The 19,420-nt window shown below is 38.0% G+C and overlaps 1 protein-coding gene and 1 pseudogene across 1 annotated transcript in view; one reads left to right on the top strand and one right to left on the bottom strand.

Annotated features, from left to right (window-relative positions):
* Positions 1 to 19,420, bottom strand: part of TTC27 (tetratricopeptide repeat domain 27) — a 172,432-nt gene that overhangs the window by 70,422 nt on the left and 82,590 nt on the right. Inside the window, exon 11 of the mRNA XM_038561237.1 lies at positions 2,236 to 2,331. Within this exon, the coding sequence (XP_038417165.1) occupies positions 2,236 to 2,331 (96 nt within the window). The remainder of the gene's footprint in view (positions 1 to 2,235; positions 2,332 to 19,420) is intronic.
* LOC119869723 lies at positions 16,078 to 17,664 on the top strand (annotated as a pseudogene).

Here is a 19,420-nt window from a genome sequence, read left to right as displayed (position 1 = left end):
GCACGTGACTCTTGATCTCAGGGTCATGAATTCAAGCCCTACACTGGGCATCGAACTTACTTAAAAAAAAAAAAAAAAGTAGGTGAAGTTCATGAATTAGGCATAGTTTCGTATTAGCGAGAACTGTGTTGTTTTCCCGTAAATATCATTTCACTACTCTTTCAAAACTCAATACATATTTAAGAGTTAAGAAGCCAATGGATATAGAGAATCTAGGTTGACAAAATAAGTAAAATGAAATATACCTTAAAGTTATAAGCTAATATATTAAAAAAATAAAGAGAATGATCTAATTCTTCTGTATGCCATGAATTTGGAGGAATTTGGCTATTTAAAGCCAAAATATTTTAAAAAAACAAACACAGTGTATGGGAGCTGGAATAAATCTTAGTGCTCATGCAGTAAATAGTTAAATCTTTCCATTTAATAGATAAGTAAAGTGATGGCATCTAAGCTGTCATGGCTAGCTAGCAACAAAAGCTGATTCTCTTTTTAAAATAAACTACACTATTATTTTTTGATCTTTAAAGATAATACCTAAAGATATGGTCACTCCCTATAATGAAAGAAAAAATGATTTAATTTGTTATTGAAAGAGGATGTTTATCTAACTGCCTAAACATCCTAAAATCCACAGGTTCCTAAGCAGATAAAATAAACATTTCACCAAATTCTATTTGAACAGTATTTCATTTTCCTAACGCTTCTGCTCAGAAACAGACTGAAAGCTATGCCCTCAACATACATTTTTTGTCCTAACAGTAGCTCAGAATCTGAGATGCTTATCCACTACAAACCACATAGGACAAGGCACTTAACAAATTTCACAGATCGGGGTCAAAAACATGCCCAAAAGTTCCAGCTGTTAACACCTTCTTGATAAGATAATGTAATGAGGCTTTTTATTTGCCTGTTATATTGAGACTCCTTCAATAGATAAAGTAAATTGCAACGTGTAATAAATCATTCTACTTTACCCCATGCTTAAGAATATGACAAACTCAAGGCATCTGGGTGGCTCAGTTAGTTAAGCATCTGCCTTCGGCTTAGCTCAAGTCATGATTCCAGGGTCCATGGATGGAGCCCCACAGCAACAAGCTCCCTGCTCAGTGGGGAGCCTGCTTCTCCCTCTGCTCCTCCTCTTGCTCTCTCTCAAATAGATAAATAAAAATCTTTTTAAAATTTGTTTTAAAAAGTATGACATACTCAAAGAAATCTAACAATGGAGATTCAGAGTCATTGAATTGGTGGATTGGCAACTATAATTCTAAATCACTACCTATGTACATAATCCACAAAAGAGAGGACAGGAAGCTAACTAAGATGACAACAGTTACTAAATCATGTAGAAATTTCTGCCTGTTACCATTTGACTCTACTTAACTTCTTAGTGCCATAGCTTCCTCACCTATAAAATAGAGATATTTCACAAAATTGTTGCAATAAAGTAAGATGTGTGTAAAATGCAGAACAAAATGTATGCATCATATTAAGTATGTAGTAAAAGGTGATTATTATTATCGGGCATAATAAAAACTCAATGAAGAAATAAGGAAAGGAGGGAAACTAGACTAAAAATTGGGAAACCAGAGATCTACTTGAGGAATGGCTGTGTGATCAACATTGGAAAAGTGTAGTTAATTGCATTGGGCCTCAGTTTTATTCTCTGTAATATTAAGACACTGGACTAGACGCCTAAGTTGCTTTAAGTGCTAAAAATTCTACAAAATAAGGGAATCACACCCATACACAGGGGCCAGAATCTCTCTATCCCAATATGGAGCTTTAGGAGCTACACTAGGTATTCTCATATCTCAGAAAAAGAAAAGTAGTCAAGGATATCTCACCATGTAGAGCAAGAAACAAATGCTTTAAATTATTTTTGTAAAAAAAAAAAAATTATTTTTGTAAATAACTTTGTTAAGAGGTTCATTCTCTAGCAGAAGGTCCTAACAGGCCTTTAAATATAAAAACTTATTTTGAAAATGAAAGCTTCTGTGGTTCTCCCACTACTTAATTTCAAGGATTCTATTTAATCTCATTTTATATTCTTTTAAAACTGTCTTAAAAGTTTAATATCACTTTAACCAAAAGAGCAATTTGAAGTAATTTTATTCTTTTCACTGAAATATTTGGAAACTCAAACATGAATGGAAAAATCACTCTTTTCTAATATATTTATCTCTCAAAAGCAAAGTATTTTCCATACCCAATGACAAACAGCAATAAAAATACCTGAATGGCCCAGTGAGGGGGTACTTGACAGCAATAGAAAATCTTTAGACGTTCCAATACAGAGGTGGTCTTATCTTCAAATTGATCTGCAAGAGCCTTAAGAGGACATATCATAATCAGAATCTATATGTGTAATAATTTGTTAATATAAACAAGATTCTTACTGTAAAAGTTATACAAATGGACATATAAACAATAAAGAACATAAGTCACTTTAAAAAAAATTTTTTTTTTTTAATTTACTCATTTGAGAGAGAGAACACAAGCAGGGAAGGGTCAGAGGGAGAAGCAGCAGACTCCCCGATGACCAGGGAGCCTGACATTGAGCTTGATCCCAGGTCCTGGATCCTGACCTGAGCTGAAGATAGACATTTAACTGACTGAGCCACCCAGGCACCCTAACAAGTCATTTTGATAAGGTGATGAAATGGTGAATTTTTTCTTGAATTTCTTCAAACATTTAATAAACTTTAAAATTAACCAACATTGGGACACCTGGGTGGCTCAACAGTTGAGCATCTGCCTTTGGCTCAGGTGTGATTCTGGGACCCTGGATCGAGTCCCGCATTGGGCTCCCTCTGGGGAGCCTGCTTCTCCCTCTGCCTATGTTGCTGCCTCTCTCTCTCTCATGAAAAAATAAATAAATCTTAAAAAAAATAAAATTAACCAACATTTATATAAACATGTACATTAAATTAAATATACATTAAATTAAAACTTACCAAGACAATAGTTTTTTAAATTAAAATAAAATCTTAAAAAAAATTTCTGATGTCAATGCATATATTGTGGACATGTAGGAGAATGTCCTTGTATTTGAGGAGGAGGAAGTACAATAGTGGCAACTTACTTACCAATGCTTTAGATACAAAAAAGTACTTTAGTTGGACTGTACTTAAAACTTTTCTGTATGTTTGAAATAGTTTCAAATTTTTATGAAATAAATTTGTAAAATTGAAAACCTCGAAAAAGAGTAAGAGATAGCAAGTCTAACTTCCTCAGAAGAAAGAAAACAGTGACAGTCTAACACATCCCAGTACAAACCCAAGACAAGGAGATCAGTTTCTAAGCAGGAAAACTGCTCCTAAATTGGAGGGTTTCTATATTTTACTAGGTGGGAGATACATTTGTTAGCCTAAGAATATCCTGTAGAATGAGAAAATACTCATTACATCACTTCTTTGACAATCCAAGATGTTATTCAATCAAGTCCATCAGAACAAACTGAGACATAACCAGACTCCTAAACCATCTTGGTCAAAATATTTTTAAAGCTTTCTGGCCTTACTTCAGAGAAACTTAATAGCAAAAAGGTTGCATGCTTCTGCCCAAAGCTGTTTAGTTGTAGAAGGGAGAGAAGAAAAACTTCTGGCTGAATACATATGGTTACAATACATAAATAAAAGGTTCACTGAATTAATTCATCAAAAGGGGACAAATTTTTCCTTTTATCAGTTTTTTTCTTTCTTTAGGAAAAAAAAAAATAACCGCTGCCTATTTAATAATAATAATAATAAAAGCCAAATCAACATCACAATATATACTTTTATGAAGTCCTAATTACATGCAAAACACTTTTTTTTTTTTAAAGATTTATTTATTCATGAGAGACAGAGAGAGAGAGGTAGGGACAGAGGCAGAGAGAGAAGCAGGCTCCCCATAGGGAGCCTAATGCAGGACTCTATCCCAGCCAGGATCACACCCTGAGCCAAAGGCAGACACTCAACTGCTGAGCCACCCAGGCATCCCTAAAATACTTTATTTTCAAAAAAAGACTCATGTTGCTTACTATAGGTACTGCTTCTAGCTAAAATATATCAAATGCTCAGTAAAAATTTCCTAATATATTAATGATCTGATGATCTCAGAGTATCTAAATACCTCTGATATTCTCAGATACTACCCAAAATCACAAAACCACAAGAGAGAGATCAGAAAACCAACACTTATTTGAGCTGGATACCATGAATAAGTCCCTGTACAAGTTCAGCCATACTTGATAAGAACTTGAGTAGGTCATGTGTAACGATTATGACCAGAATCCTAACCTATTTTCTACTCCTGCACAGAATATATATTTCTTCCTACTTTAAGCATGACAGCCACCTAAATAAGATTTATCTACCCATAAAGTTAAGAATATTAAATTAATATTTAAAAAAAGGGATGACGGTGTGCTGTTGCCTTTTTCCTCTACTGAATTCAAAGTACTCTTTCCTGTTTGCTAATTTACTACAAATACAGGGATATTATTTACAGTACATCTCTAGATTTTTCAGAGCAAGATTTCTTTCAATAACTCATTCTGAAATAATTCCATTATATTCAAACAAACTAGAGTCTCTTATAGGCATGGTAAATAATTCTATTGTATACAAATAAACTCAAGTGTTTTACAGGAAAAACCATGCTGTAAGGTGAAAAAAGTGACCTGGGTTCTGTTCAAGGTTTATCTCCAACAAGCAAGTCATTAAACCACAATGGTATTCATCTGTGAAATGATCTTTGCAATTCCAAAATTCGATGGTTATATGGCTTTATCAAGAGTATTTAGTTTCATTTCAAGCATCTGAGGAGGTCTGTTGGTTAGTTATAGGCACCATCAGCTGAACACAAGTTTTCTTAGAGGTAAACCAAGTGCCCAGAAGTTTGGAAGACAATGGTAGGAGGTTCAGTACCAGGTGATGGAACAAAAGGAAAAGTGGGGCCTTGATTAATACTGTGTATATCTATGTGCATGAACACAAACATGAACAGTGCACTCCAGGAGAAACTGGCCCTTTGCAAGCTTTCACATACTCCCAGAAATGTAGGTAAATGATATCTAACACAGTGTTCTACCCTTGCACCATTTTCTCTTTCCAGTTTTGAAATTCATGATTTTCACACCAGCAAGTCATAGACACTTGGTGGTAAGTTAAAATTGGTATGAGCAGGTGGGCTTTAAGGAATGATGGTAATGCCAAAAATGTTTAGGGTAATGTTTAGCAAATATACCCTAAACCATTAAGAATTGAATCATTGAGAACTGAAAGCAAGACAGTATTCTCCAGGAGGGTCACAGAAGAGATGTGGATGAATGGGAAAGATGATGAATAGAGTGAGGAATAGTCTAGGGCTTGGTCCAGAGGTGGGGCAGAGTCAAGTCACAGAAAATCCAGGTATAACTGCTGGGGCACACCAATGATGACTTCATGATGCATATACTGTTATGATATAACACTGTTATCAAGTTTTAAGCCTCCCTTTTAACGTCATTTTCTCCCCAAATGCCACCTCAAAGCATCCTTTGAGAAAATCTACTTGTGCATATGGATTCCCTAACTCATGCAAAAACCACACTCAAACCTTCCTGGAACCATAGTACCACAGGTCAGGAGATATTTCTATGGAATAGGGAATAAAATAAAGCCACAGAAAGCAATGATATACCCTGTCTTTTCAAGGCCCTGTTTTCAGTAGAGAAAGAATTTCCACAAAAAACGTAAAAATCAAGCCTACATTTTAAAATTAGCACATGGAGAATGATTTAGTATAGAAGGACAATTCTGAACAAGGTCTGGTATGATTTAGACTTTATTTATGCGCTCATATCTAAAAGTATGGCACACATATCTTCAAAAGAACAGAGCCAGTCCCTAAGGATCGACCTTTTCACTGAAGGCTATTCATTCTTGCTAGCGTGATATCAAAGTGTTTATCATCCTTCTGAAGAGCCAAGTAGAAATTAGCTGATAATCTAAAAGGTATGATTGATCATATGCCAAATCACCTTGCTTTGTTGTATAATCTGTGTGTGTGTGTGTATAGAGGAGGATTGGATTTATTATAAAAATATGTACTTAATCAAATATATGCAACAGTTGGGCTGAATAGCATCCTCTGACAGGAATCTATAGTCATTCAGCTATGATTTACAAATAGAGTAGTCAAGCTAACTGCAGCCTCAAATCCCTGGTCCAAGAAAATTTCCAATAAGATCAAGGGGAATGAGAATTAAAACCTATTACAAATAGTATGTACTGACAAAACCATTAAACCTATTGTTAGCCCAACTTTACCTCATGTATAAGAAACAGCAGTGCAGTGAAATAAAAATGACTTGTCCAAAGTCATAAAGCTATGAAAAAAATAACCCATCTGATTCCAAAGACCAAGTTGACAGCTTCATTAAAACCTTACTTTATACCTAAGTGGAAAATTATCAGAGCTATGAAACAAAAAGCATCTTCTCAGTGGAAAAATATTCAGAACTCCATAAACTGGTGTTTTCCCCCACCTAAATCCCATAACATGGAATCCGGGCATAGCCTGGTCAAGAACTTCAATGACTGCTCCCTGTTCTAGACACAGAAAAGGACTTAGTGGATGGGCTGGTAGAAACTGGGTCTACTAATGGGGGCTGGGAGAACCTAGATGTCTTTCTTTATGATTCCAGAGCAAACAGATGAACATATAAAAAGGCAGTTCTCAAGGAAGCCCAGATAGCTACCTGGGCGCATTCCTCTTAGTCATACCTGAAGTCAGCAGTTCTTTATTTGGTTTCAGGATGACTTTAAACTCTTATAAATTATTAGGAACCCCAAACACCTTTTGTTTATGTAGGCTATAATCTATCAATACTTACCGTATTAGAAATTAAAACTGAGAAATATTTAAACATTTATTAATTCATTTTAAAATAAAACAGTAGATGCATTATAATTAACATAAATAAGATGTTTTTAGGAAAAACAACTTTTTCAAGTCTTGAAAAAAACTGACAATGTCTTACATTTTTAGGCATCTCTTTAATAAATGACATCTGAATTCCCATACCTGCTTCTACAGTCAGTATGGTATTTTGACTGAAGTTTAGGAAGAAAATTTGGCCTCATACAGCTATGTGGTTGGAAAAGGGAAGAGTATGTTAACAGCTTTTTCAGTTAACTGGCTTTTTAGCATTACCTACAATGTGCAATTTTAAATACCATCAATGAACTTTTCTTTGTTACAGTAAAATCCACATACAGTAAAAACAACAACAACAAAAAAAACCACACACACACACTGATCTACCTTGAATGGATCTTTTACAGATGCCTGATTTTTTAACATCCTGCATTAGTCATTTGGAAAATAAGCAGATCTTCCACATGTTGACGTATTTAATGTAATATATTAAAATTATATGCCTTAATATCACCAACAATCTCATGAGAAAACTCTCATCCCAATACTTGAAGTATTCGGAAATTGTCAAGTTCATAGTTGCAGATGTAAGTTTCCCAAAACCCTCATTTTTTTCTTAAAACCTCAAGATTTTATCATTGGTAACAAATTATTGTCACTTATTCTCCTTGAAGTGATGAGCTCACTTCATTGTTTGTTTTTCTGAAAAAATTTCTGCCAAATACCTAAAGTTTGAATACCCCAAGTGTGTCAGTAGTTCTTTCAAGAAAAAAAAATGTTCCATGAACAAAGCAGACAGTTCAGCTTTTTCCTGAGACAACCACTGTATGTTAGCATGTGGCACAAGTGTTTTTTACGTACTTCCCATTTCATCACATAGGATATTAAAGAAGATACACTGTCAAGGGTAAAGACTTAATAAAATAATATTTACTGCTTTATTAAAAGCATTCATAGGGCAGCCCTGGTGGCTCAGTGGGTTAGCGCCACCTTCAGCCCAGAGCGTGATCCTGGAGAAAGTCCCACATCAGGCTCCCTGTATGGAGCCTGCTTCTCCCTCTGCCTGTGTCTCTGCCTCTCTCTCTCTCTCTCTCATGAATAAATAAAATCTTTTTTAAAAAATAAATAAATAAAAGCATTCATAAATAAAACTATCTTTTTTTTTTTAACTATGACTGCGTGGGTGTGAAGCATATGATGACTATCAGCATGGTTTGGTGTTCCCACCTTGATTCAGGTGAAGGGGTCAGCAGTTTGACACCCTCACCCTCCACTGTTTCTACTGATTCAGTATGAACAGGGTGAAAAGGTAAATAATATCTCAGTATGATTACAGAGATAGTTTTGACCTGTGGATATTCTGAAAAGGTCTGGGGACCCCCAGGGGTCCACAAATCACCTTGGAGAACTGCTGACTTAGAATTAGATCCACTGTCTTGAATGCCTTCCCCACAACCACCCAACTTCAATTTTTTTCCCCAAACTTCTTACTTAATGTTTAAAGACATACTTAGTGGGAGGAGGGGCGGGTAGAGGGAGAGGAAGAGAAAGAGATGTGGGGCTCGATCTCACAATCCTGAGATCATGACCTGAGCCAAAATCAAGAGTCCAAAGCTTCACTGACTAAGCTACCCAGGTGCCCCAGGAAATATTTAGAAGCTCTTCTTTATCATCTCATCTTTAAAAATTGGGAGATGAGAATACAAATTAGCCTGTTTGTAATCTGCAGGAATTATGAGAGTGCAAAGAATAACAAAGATTTATTAAAACCTAAGTGGAAGTTTTAAACTCCTACTATCATCTGTTTTCTAAAAAAGCTGAAGTAGTTAAGTTTAATAATAAATATACCCCACCTTTCTCAGTAGGTATCAATGCAAAGCTCCTATTCTTCAGAGCCTGATGTCAATTGGCCCCAGTTTCTGTGACACTTAATACTCACATCTAAGGCTCCTCCTGGCACTTGGCCTCCTGTTAAATCACAATGCTGGCCTCCAGACCTTGGTAAATGCCCTTTTAGCCTCTGCTCTCTAAGTACTGGGGCATGAGACAAAAAAACATCTGGAGCTACTAAAGATTAACAGCCTACCTCTGCCTAAGGCAGTCTTTCTCTGAAGTGCCCATAATCACCACCCCCACACTGACCCCGAATCCCTGAGGCCTAGCCTGCAGAGCTGTATTTTAACAAGCACCTCAGAAGTGGTTCACATGTTCAGGCAAGTTTGGGAAATGTTGCATAAGACTGTTGGGATGTACACAGGATGTTCGCCCAGGGAAACCCATGTATCAGTTTAGTCAACACACTCTGACTCTGTCCAGGGAACTTAAGTGTGTCCCTGCCTAGAATTTAACTAGAGTTATCATTTAGTGCTGCCTTTGGAAGTGGGCATCCTTTCTTCCATCTCTGTATTAAGCTCCTCTGCTGTGACCTATTTTTCACATTTCTATAACTTCCTAGGGTTTTTAATTTTTTCTTTTACTATTAACAATAAAATTCATGTTATGCTGTATATCACTTGTCTCACTCTTCTATTCCCCTTATCTATGAACTAATCATTACCTATTTTATACCAAACTATTATCATGAAACCCATATCTTGGTTTCAGCCTACAGCATCCCTCTCAGTAGCCCCTTTGCTTGGCCTTAGCAAGAGCCAATTCTCACCTATTTGCATGTTCTTCCCTCACAGCACCTCATCTTGAGAGTGAACATTCCATTTGCTTTTCCTTTCACCTGAATTTCTGGCCTTGAGAGGCAAAGTTCTGCAATCCAAACCTTTCCCAAAAAAAGCCTGTATTCACTTCTTCCTCCCATTTCTTATTCAATTCCTTTCCTTTAGATGATGCCAGATTTCATACTGACATCTTTTTTCTTTTTTAAGCCAGTTCTCATAGCTTCCTTACAACACTACAGCATGACGGATTATTAAATTGGAAAGCATGGACTTCAAAATCCAAGGGGAACCTGGTCTGAATTCTAGCCCAGCTATAAGACCTTAGGTAAGTCACTTGAAATTTCTGTCCTTCATTTCTCCCATTAGTAAAAATGTAGATAATACCTATATGCTAGGATTATTTAGCACCCTGCAGATAAGCATTCAGAAAACTGTAGGAATTATACACAATTCTAAATAAACAGTAGTTAACCATAACCATTCCAACATATAAAAGCATAGCAACAGTCACAGGAGCAAACCCTAGTATACTTTTCAGTAAGTTTTAAATGCTGCAAACGGTTACTAACACAGGTGAAGTACAGAGCTAGAATGGACATGTTTTCATCTCTCAGATTTTTAAAAAACATAATGGCACAATTCAGTATATTCAGTGTGAAGCACTGTCATTATCCCACAGTTTTTAGATTTTCCAGGTAGTAATGACTAATTTCAGTAAGTTACATGAAGGATTAGATATTTTTATTTTCTCATACTTACACTTTCCCTCCTGTAAACAGAGGATGGTAACAGCAGTCAAGATTTATTGAGGGTTTACTCTGTGCCGGGCACTATTTCAAGCATTTCACAAACATTAACTCAGTTAATCCCTCAACATGTTATGAGGTAGCCACAAATCACTGCTCTCTTTGTCCTACAGAAAAGAGAAGTGAAGCCCGGGAAGTTAGGGGGCTTCACCTTGGCCATAGTATGTGATCTCTCTTCCCCTTGGATTGCGAGGCAACGAAAGCTGGTGCTTTTCTGAAGCAGGCAGAGAAAAGCGGAGATGGGAGAATGCAGGTGAAAATGAGAGAAAGAGCTGATGATCTGTTGAGCTCCTCCTGAATCCAGCTATCACTGAAAATGGAATACCTCAAGATTCCCAGTCATAAAGACCAATACATTTCCTTTCTTCCAGCCAGTATGAATGGGGTTTCTGTCCCTTACAATGAAAAGATTCCTTATTGAAACCTGTTCTCGGGACACCTGGGTGGCTCAGCGGTTGAGCGTCTACACGCCTTTGGCTCAGGGCATGATCCTGGAGTTCTGGGATTGAGTCCCATATCAGGCTCCCTGCATGGAGCCTGCTTCTCCCTCTGCGTAGGTCTCTGCCTCTCTCTATGTGTGTCTCTCATGAATAAATAAATGAAATCTTTTTTTAAAAAAGAAAGAAACCTGTTCTTAAATCCTGAAGGGTATGAAGAGCTCTAAACTTCAATTTGTCCTTTATAAGCACCTTTCATTTAAAAGAAGGATATTTAAAATAAGTATAAAAATCAAATGCAATTTCTCAAATTTTGAAGCCATACCCACTCATTAGGCAAGCCCAGTGTAGCCACGATCAGCATGAATTACTAGACCAAGTGCCCCACAAGGGCACATACTCTCCATTCACACAAATAGGTCAAGGTTAATACTATGCCTGCCAAGTTCAATGCATGAGGATATGCCTTTATGAAGATATATGAAAATATAACAGAGTACAATGTATATCCTGAGATACTAAAACATGAGAGAGAAGTCTTTAATGCAGAACAAATGACTAGTCTGTAATATAAAGAAAAAGCTTTGGTTTTTTGATATGTTGAGAAATAAAGAGTGAGCATATTTCTAGTTAATTAGGTAAATTCATGGACTCTAGTTCTCTTATCACTTCTAATGACTTCAAAAAGCAGTGATTTTTTTTTTTTTTTTTTTACAGATTATTAGGTTTATTTGAACCATCTTCTAAGCTGAGAGGCATTCCTCAGCATTTTTCACAGGACCACAAAAAATCAGGGCCCTGCAAAATCTGAACAAATCCTGGGCTCAATGACCAACTGTGCGGCTTCCCCAGATTATGCAGAAGTGTTCAGGCCCTGAGCAGTAAAAGAAAGCAGACTCGAAAAAGCAGTGATTTATACATGTAATTCATCATTTTTTTTGGGGGGGGGGAACGCTGTGAGGAAAAACTGACACTCCATTATCTCTTTTCTCTCCCCTTAAAAAAATACAATGAACCAAACTGTGAATTACTACCTTCTGGGAATGCTACGTTAACCTCTGTGATCACAGTGATTGCTCTGTTCCTGTTAGCTCTGGCACTGGGCTGAAGATCTGGACTGGAATGATATTAGAAAAACTGGTCTCTACAGCTTGTGGATTACTCAAGTTCCAGACAAAAATTTAATCCTTAATTTAGCCCAATTCTCAAATAGTCCTAATTCAAACATGATTTTTTTTTTTTTTCAAATTCAACATTCAGCAAATATCCATTGAATGGGGATCCCTGGGTGGCGCAGCGGTTTAGCGCCTGCCTTTGGCCCAGGGAGCGATCCTGGAGACCCGGGATCGAATCCCACGTCGGGCTCCCGGTGCATGGAGCCTGCTTCTCCCTCTGCCTATGTCTCTGCCTCTCTCTCTCTCTCTCCGTGACTATCATAAATAAATAAAAATTTTTAAAAAATGAAAAAAAATATCCATTGAATGCCTAATCTGAGAATACAAAAATAAATGAAACAGAGAACCTGATCCCTTAAGAAGCTCACATTCTAGATGTGAAGACAGGAAGGTTTCCAAATAAAGTATAATATAATTTAATAAAGGCTAAAATATAACTTTGGAAACACAGTCCAGAAATAAACCACACACATGTGGTCATTTGATTTTTCAACAGAAGGACCAACCAGTTGGTGAGGAGAAAAAGTAAAGAAAGTTACAACAGTCTTGATGAGAAATGATAAGATCCTAAAATGATGTAACTCTCTTATTAGTTGTGGGATAAAACAACTTTAGAAATTCTTTCCTCACAAAACTCAGAATGAAGCTAAGATGGGTCAGAAGCCTGGGTCTGCTGGGTGACACCTTACCCTCATGATCATTATTTGGCTGAGGGATGGGAGGTCACAGGTGGGCATAAACTACCCTTCACCCCTGTGAGAAAACCCAGGGGAGCTTCTGGCACCAGATGCCACAGGATGGCATCCTATAAAGCTGAACATCTTGTTGGGAAACTGGGGGGTACTAGGGAGTTCTTACCTGCATCTGAGAACATGCCTCCAGCTTAGTATAACTATTATATCATACAATTGTGTCTCTTACCTTCTTTCTTGCAGTCATATCCCCATCACTTTGAGAGAACCACACACTTATATAATTATCCTAAAGTTGAAGGGCACCTGGGTGGCTCAGTCGGTTGAGTGGCTAACTTTTGATTTTGGCTCAGGTCATGATCTCAGGGCCCTGGGACGGAGAACTGGGTTGGGGCTCCACACTTAAACTCTGCTTAAAGATTCTCTCTCCCTCTCCCTCTGCCTCTTTCCCTGCTCACATACATGTGTACTCTCCCCCCGCTCTCTCTAAAACAAATAAATCTTTTTAAAAAATAAAGTTGAGATGATCCACACAAGCTGGCTCTCTGCCCCAAAATACTGCACTCAGGCCAAGTGTTCTTGATGACTAGAGGCAGAGGGCAATCCTGATATGATCCCTTCGCTCAGGGTCTGGCTTTGGTCTAGGGACAGAAAGGGAGGCCCTGTGTTAACATATTTGATGCAGAACTAATTTTGAATATTATCAACCTCTTACACATTTTCTGAACTACTGGATCTCTTTTCTGATTCTGCTATACCATCCTTTAAACACTTTAACTTTGTTCTTGACGAATAGGTGCCTCTAAGCATTCTAAGCCTTTTTTTTTTTTTTTTTTTTTGCATCTGTTGCAGTCTCCCTTTTAAGCATTCTAAGCCTTTTGCATCTGTTGCAGTCTCCCTAAGTTCAGTGATCTAAGAAAACCTCACAAATTGTTTAGTCCACCTGTTGGGTTGTCACTCTGGTGAAGGTGACCCAATATTCTAGGCTCTGACTTCTGTCACTTATTACTACTGGCTGATGATTCAATCACTGAGAGAAGGTCTTTCTTGTGGAGGTCTCTATATCTCGTTACTGGTTCTTCACTTGGGATCTTGGCGCTGCTACCAGCGACTCTGGAAACCATCTCTGGCCCCGAGGCTAAAGCACACTGCTTGCTTGTACCATTTAGGAGATGCTGTCCAGACCTTATGTGTCTGTCAGAGGAAAGAAATAAGGGAATAAAGCAACAAGATATATGGGGCCTACATGAAAAGAGAAGCATTTCTGTTATAACATCAATTACCTCAGATCCAGAGTTTAAGGCCCCATGGGAAGGTGTAGAGAGAAGATTCTTGGCAACCCTAACAAAGCTTGCCAGTTAGACACACCCTGGCCAGGTGTACAGTCTGTAGTCAGCTCTTCCATTCCAGAAAAAGGCCTCTCAGACAAAGAAACCCATATAACCACAGAGAGAGCCCACATTAACTGCTGGTGACCATCAGAAAGTTAAGAAAAAGCAATACCAAGAAAAGAAGGGCCAAGCTGAATATACAAAACAATTTGCTACTGATGAAAGAGTGGAAAGAAGGGACTTTTTAAAATTCTAATTAACAATATGCAAAGAAATTAAATGATACTGCATTAATAAAACAAGAAAAGGGTATTAGAAAAAAACAACAATCAGAAAAATAAGAATTCCTGAAAATTAAAAATTGTCAAATATTATTTTTAATGAAATAAAGGGAATTAAGAGTAGACTTATCTTGATGAGAAGAGTGTATAAAATTGTTGAATCACTATATTATACATCTGAAAATAACTGTAAAGAAACAAGAGAAAGAAAGAAAATTAAAAACCGTCAGAACAAAAAATTACAAGGATGGACTGAATAATATTAGGAACTAGGCTAATGATCAAACTAGTGATATGGGAAAAAAAGTCAAAGAAATGTCCCACAACATCAAGCAAAAATACAAAGAGAAAGGAAGCATGAAAAAAAGAGTTAAGGGCAGCCTGGGTGGCTCAGCAGTTTAGTGCAGCCTTCAGTCCAGGGCCTGATCCTGGAGACCCGGGATCGAGTCCCACGTCGGGCTCCCTGAGTGGAGCCCGTTTCTCCCTCTGCCTGTGTCTCTGCCTCTCTCTCTCTCTCTCTCTCTCTCTCTGTGTGTGTGTGTGTCTCTCATGAATGAATAAATAAAATCTTTAAAAAAAAAAAAAAAAAGAAGAGTTAAAGCCATACAAGATAAATTCAGGAGGTCTCACATAAGTTTACTAGAATTTCAACTGCAGAACTAGAGTACAAGGCTTTTTAAAAAGAGGAGAAGTATAATTAAAGAAATAATGGAAGAAAATCCCTCTGAGCTACAGAAACATGACTGTTTACATTTAAAGAACCCAATTTAAAAAAAAAAACCAATAAGGGGATACCTGAGTGGCTCAGTCAGTTAAGCAACTAAGTCTTGATTTGGGTTCAGGTCATAATCTCAGGGTCATGAGATCAAGCCCAGCATTACGCTCTGTGCTGGGCATGGAGCCTGCCCTCTTTCCCTCTCCACTCTGCGCCCGCTCTCTCTCTCTAAACAACAACAACAAAGGAATCCAAGAAGTAGTCCAAGAGAAATAACAGTTATGACATTTGGTAAGCACTTCCTGAGAGCCATTCTTCTAAATATCAATTCATATAATCTGCATAATATATTTATTTCATTATACACATGAAGAAACTGAGGTACAGAGAGGTCAGTAGCTTGTATAAGGCAGAAGTGGCTCATACATGGTAGAGCTGGCATCTAAAATTAGGTGTCATGACTCTGGAACCCATGCTCACATTCAGACACTCAGAATTCCAAGCACAGAGAGAAAACTCTCAAAATGTTCAAAAAGAGAAGAAAAATATCTCTTAAAATGGAACAACAGGGATGCCTGGGTGGCTCAGTCAGTTAAGCATCATGATCCCAGGGTCCTAGAATTGAGTCCTGCATCTGGCTTCTTGCTGGGCAGGGAGTCTGTTTCTCCCTCTGCCTGCCGCTCCTCCTGCTTGTGCTCTCTCTCTCTCTGACAAGTAAATACATAAAATCTTGGGGGGGAAAATGGAGCAATAAAGGGGCACCTGGGTGGCTCAATCAGTTAAGTGCCTGACTCTTGATTTTGGCTCAGGTCATGATCTCAGGGTTGTGAGATCAAGTCCCAGCATCAGGCTCCTCACTTAGTAGGGAGTCTGCTTGAGATTTTCTCCCTTCCTTCTGTCCTTCCCCCTGCTCATGCTCTCTCTAAAATAAATAAATAAATCTTTTTTAAAAAAGGAACAATAATCAAACTGCCACACTTATCAGGAAACTGGGATGCTGGAAGATATTACAGAAATGACCTCTCTTTTTCACAACAGGTTTGCCACCAGAACACAAGTGTCATGAAAACCATCGCTAAACCTAAACCAAAGTGGGAAAGGAAGACTCATATCAACATGGTCATCATTGGACACATAGGTTCGGGCAGATCTACCACTATGAGTCATCTGATCTACAAATATGGTGGGATCAATAAAAGAACCATCGAAAAATCTGAGAAGCAGCTGAGATGGAAAAGGGCTCTTTTTTTTTAATATTTTATTTATTTATTCATGAGAGACACAGACTGAGAGAGAGAGGTAGAGACACAGGCAGAGGGAGAAGCAGGCTCCATGCAGGGAGCCCGATGTGGGACTTGATCCCAGGACTCCAGGATCACACCCTGGACCAAAAGCAGGCACTAAACCGCTGAGCCACCCACGGATCCCCGGAAAAGGGCTCTTTTAAGTACGCTCAAGTCTTGCATAAACTGAAAGTTGAACATGAACATGGTATCACCATTGATATCTGCCTGTAGAAATTCAAGACCAGCAAGTATTATGTGACCATCACTGATGCCCCAGGATACAGAGACTATCAAAAACATGATTACAGGTACATCTCAGGCTCACTCTGCTGTCCTGATTATTGCTGATGGTGTTGGTGAATTTGAAGCAGGCATCTCCAAGAATGGGCAGACCCTGAGTATGCCCTTCCAGCTTACACACTGGTTGTAAAACAACTGTTGGTGCTAACAAAATGGATTCCACTGAACCACCCTACAGCCAAAAGAGATACAAGGAAATAGTTAAGGAAGTCAGCACCTACATGAGGAAAATTGGCTATAACCCTGACACAATAGCATTTGGTCCAATTTCTGATTGTAATAGTGACAACATGCTGAAGCTAAGTGCTAACATGCCTTGGTTCAAGGGGTGGAAAGGCACCCATAAAGTGGGAATGCCAGTGGAACCACACCGCTTGGAGCTACGGATTGCATTCTGCCACCAACTTGTCTAACTGACAAGCCCTTGCTCCTGCCTCTCTAGGGCATCTACAAAATTGGTAACATTGGTACTGTCCCTGTGGGCTGCGTGGAGACTGGGGTTCTTAACCTGGCATGGTAGTCACCTTTGCTCCAGTCAGTGTTACAACTGAAGTAAAGTCTGTTGAAATACACCATGAAGCTTTGAGTGAGGCTCTTCCTGGAGATAATGTAGGCTTCAAGAACATATCTGTTAAAGATGTTCTTTATGGCAATGCGGCTGGTGACAGCAAAAATGACCCAGCAATGGAAGCAGCTGGCTTCATGGCACAGGTGATTATCCTGAACCATCTAGACCAAATCAGTGCTGGATATGCACCTGTGCTGGATTGTGACACAGTTCACATTGCTTACAAGTTTGCTGAGCTTAAGAAGAAGATAGATCGTCATTCTGGGAAAAAGCTAGAAAGCGGTCCCAAGTTCTTAAAATCTGCTGATGCTGTCATTGTTGATATGGTTCCTGGCAAGCCCATGTTGAGAGCCTCTCTATCCTCCTTTGGGCCGTTTTGCTGTTCACAACATGACACAGACGCTTGCTGTGGGTGTCATCAAAGCAATGGACAAGAAGGCAGCTGGCGCTGGCAAGGTCACCAACTCTGCCCAGAAAGCTCAGAAGGCTAAATGAATATAATCCCCAATAATTGCCACCCCAGTCTTAATTAGTGGTGGAAAAACAGTCTCAGAACTGTTTGTATCAATTGGCCATTTAAGTTTAATAGTAAAAGATTGGTTAATGATCACAATGCATCATAAAACCTTCAGAAGGAAGGAGAATGTTTTGTGAACCATTTGTGGTTTTTTGTGTGTGGCAGTGTTAAGTTATTAGTTTTTAAAATCAGTATGTTTTTATGGAAACAACTTGACCAAAAATCTGTCACAGAATTTTGAGACCAATTAAAACGATAGTTCAACGAGGAAAAAAAAAAAAAAAGAAATGACTTCATATACAGTTGTACAGAAAGATGATTTTGAAACTAGAATTCTATCCCATTCCAATTAATAAATTCGATGGAAAAATACATTTTATAAAGACTCAAATTTTACCATCCATGTCCTTCAGATGAAAGTTACACAGAAGGTAATACAAAAAGACAATAAAGACGACAAGGAAGGTAACAACTGAGATCAAAGAAACAGTGGTAGCTGACTATGACCTAGAATGAGTTTAAAAAAAAAAAAAAAAAAGGGATCCCTGGGTGGCGCAGCGGTTTGGCGCCTGCCTTTGGCCCAGGGCGCGATCCTGGAGACCCAGGATCGAATCCCACATCAGGCTCCCGGTGCATGGAGCCTGCTTCTCCCTCTGCCTATGTCTCTGCCTCTCTCTCTCTCTCTGTGACTATCATAAATAAATAAAAATTAAAAAAAAAAAAAAAAAAAAAAAAAGGCAAAAAAGAACAAATGGAGAATCTCCTGGACCTTGATTGTTGTGATAGCCTTTGTCAAGCAGTAAAAGCTTAGAGACAAAGCATATGATTTCTTTTCCATAGGTATAATCACAATATTTGACTATATAATTAAAATATATAATCATAATTGTAATGCTGTAAAACTGATTTAAAATTTTAAAAATCAACATATCAACTAAACACAGATGACATATATTACAGAGTAAAATGTAGAGTAACAATCCCTAACCACTGCAAAAAAAAAAAAAAAACAAAACATAAAAATGGAAGAGAGGATGAGAGATATACTGATTTTTCCATAATTCATAGTGTGGAGGCAACAGATGCTATCTAAAGTTGATAAATCAAGTGGCACACGGGTGGCTCAGTCAGTTTAGCATCTGACTCTTGGTTTCAGCTCAGGTTGTGATCTCAGGGTCATGAGATTAAGCTCCACATCGGGCTCCACACTCAGCATGGAGTCTGATTAAGGCTCTCTCTCTCCGTCTCCCCCCACCCCTCTCTCTCTCAAGTAAATAAATCTTAAAAAAATAAAGTTGATAAATCAAGAAAAGGAATATAAGCATTTATTTTTTTTAAGATTTTATTTATTTATTCATGAGAGACACAGAGAGAAGGGCAGAGACATAGGCACAGGGAGAAAGCAGGCTCCCTGTGGGAAGCCAGATGTGGGACTCAATCCCTGGACCCTGGGATCATGATCTGAGCCAAAGTCAGATGCTCAACCACCAAGCCACCCAGGTGCCCCGAGTATAAGCATTTCAAGAAGAATAACAGAAGTGTAAATATATAAAGTTATGATGGAAACTACTAGAACAACAACAAAAAAGAAACTGCTAAAAGTGAGCTGGGAATTGGAAGGTAATGTACATCTTGCATTTGAAATCCTTCTAATTTTATTTTACTATGTATAGTACCAAAGTTTCTAATATGCAGTTTAAAATAAAAACATAAAAAAAAAAAAATAAAATAAAA

This window comes from Canis lupus, chromosome 17 (genome assembly GCF_011100685.1).
Source record: "Canis lupus familiaris isolate Mischka breed German Shepherd chromosome 17, alternate assembly UU_Cfam_GSD_1.0, whole genome shotgun sequence".
Taxonomy (NCBI): domain Eukaryota; kingdom Metazoa; phylum Chordata; class Mammalia; order Carnivora; family Canidae; genus Canis; species Canis lupus.
Note: the sequence above shows the minus strand (reverse complement) of the source record. Positions and strands in the feature narration are given on the sequence as shown.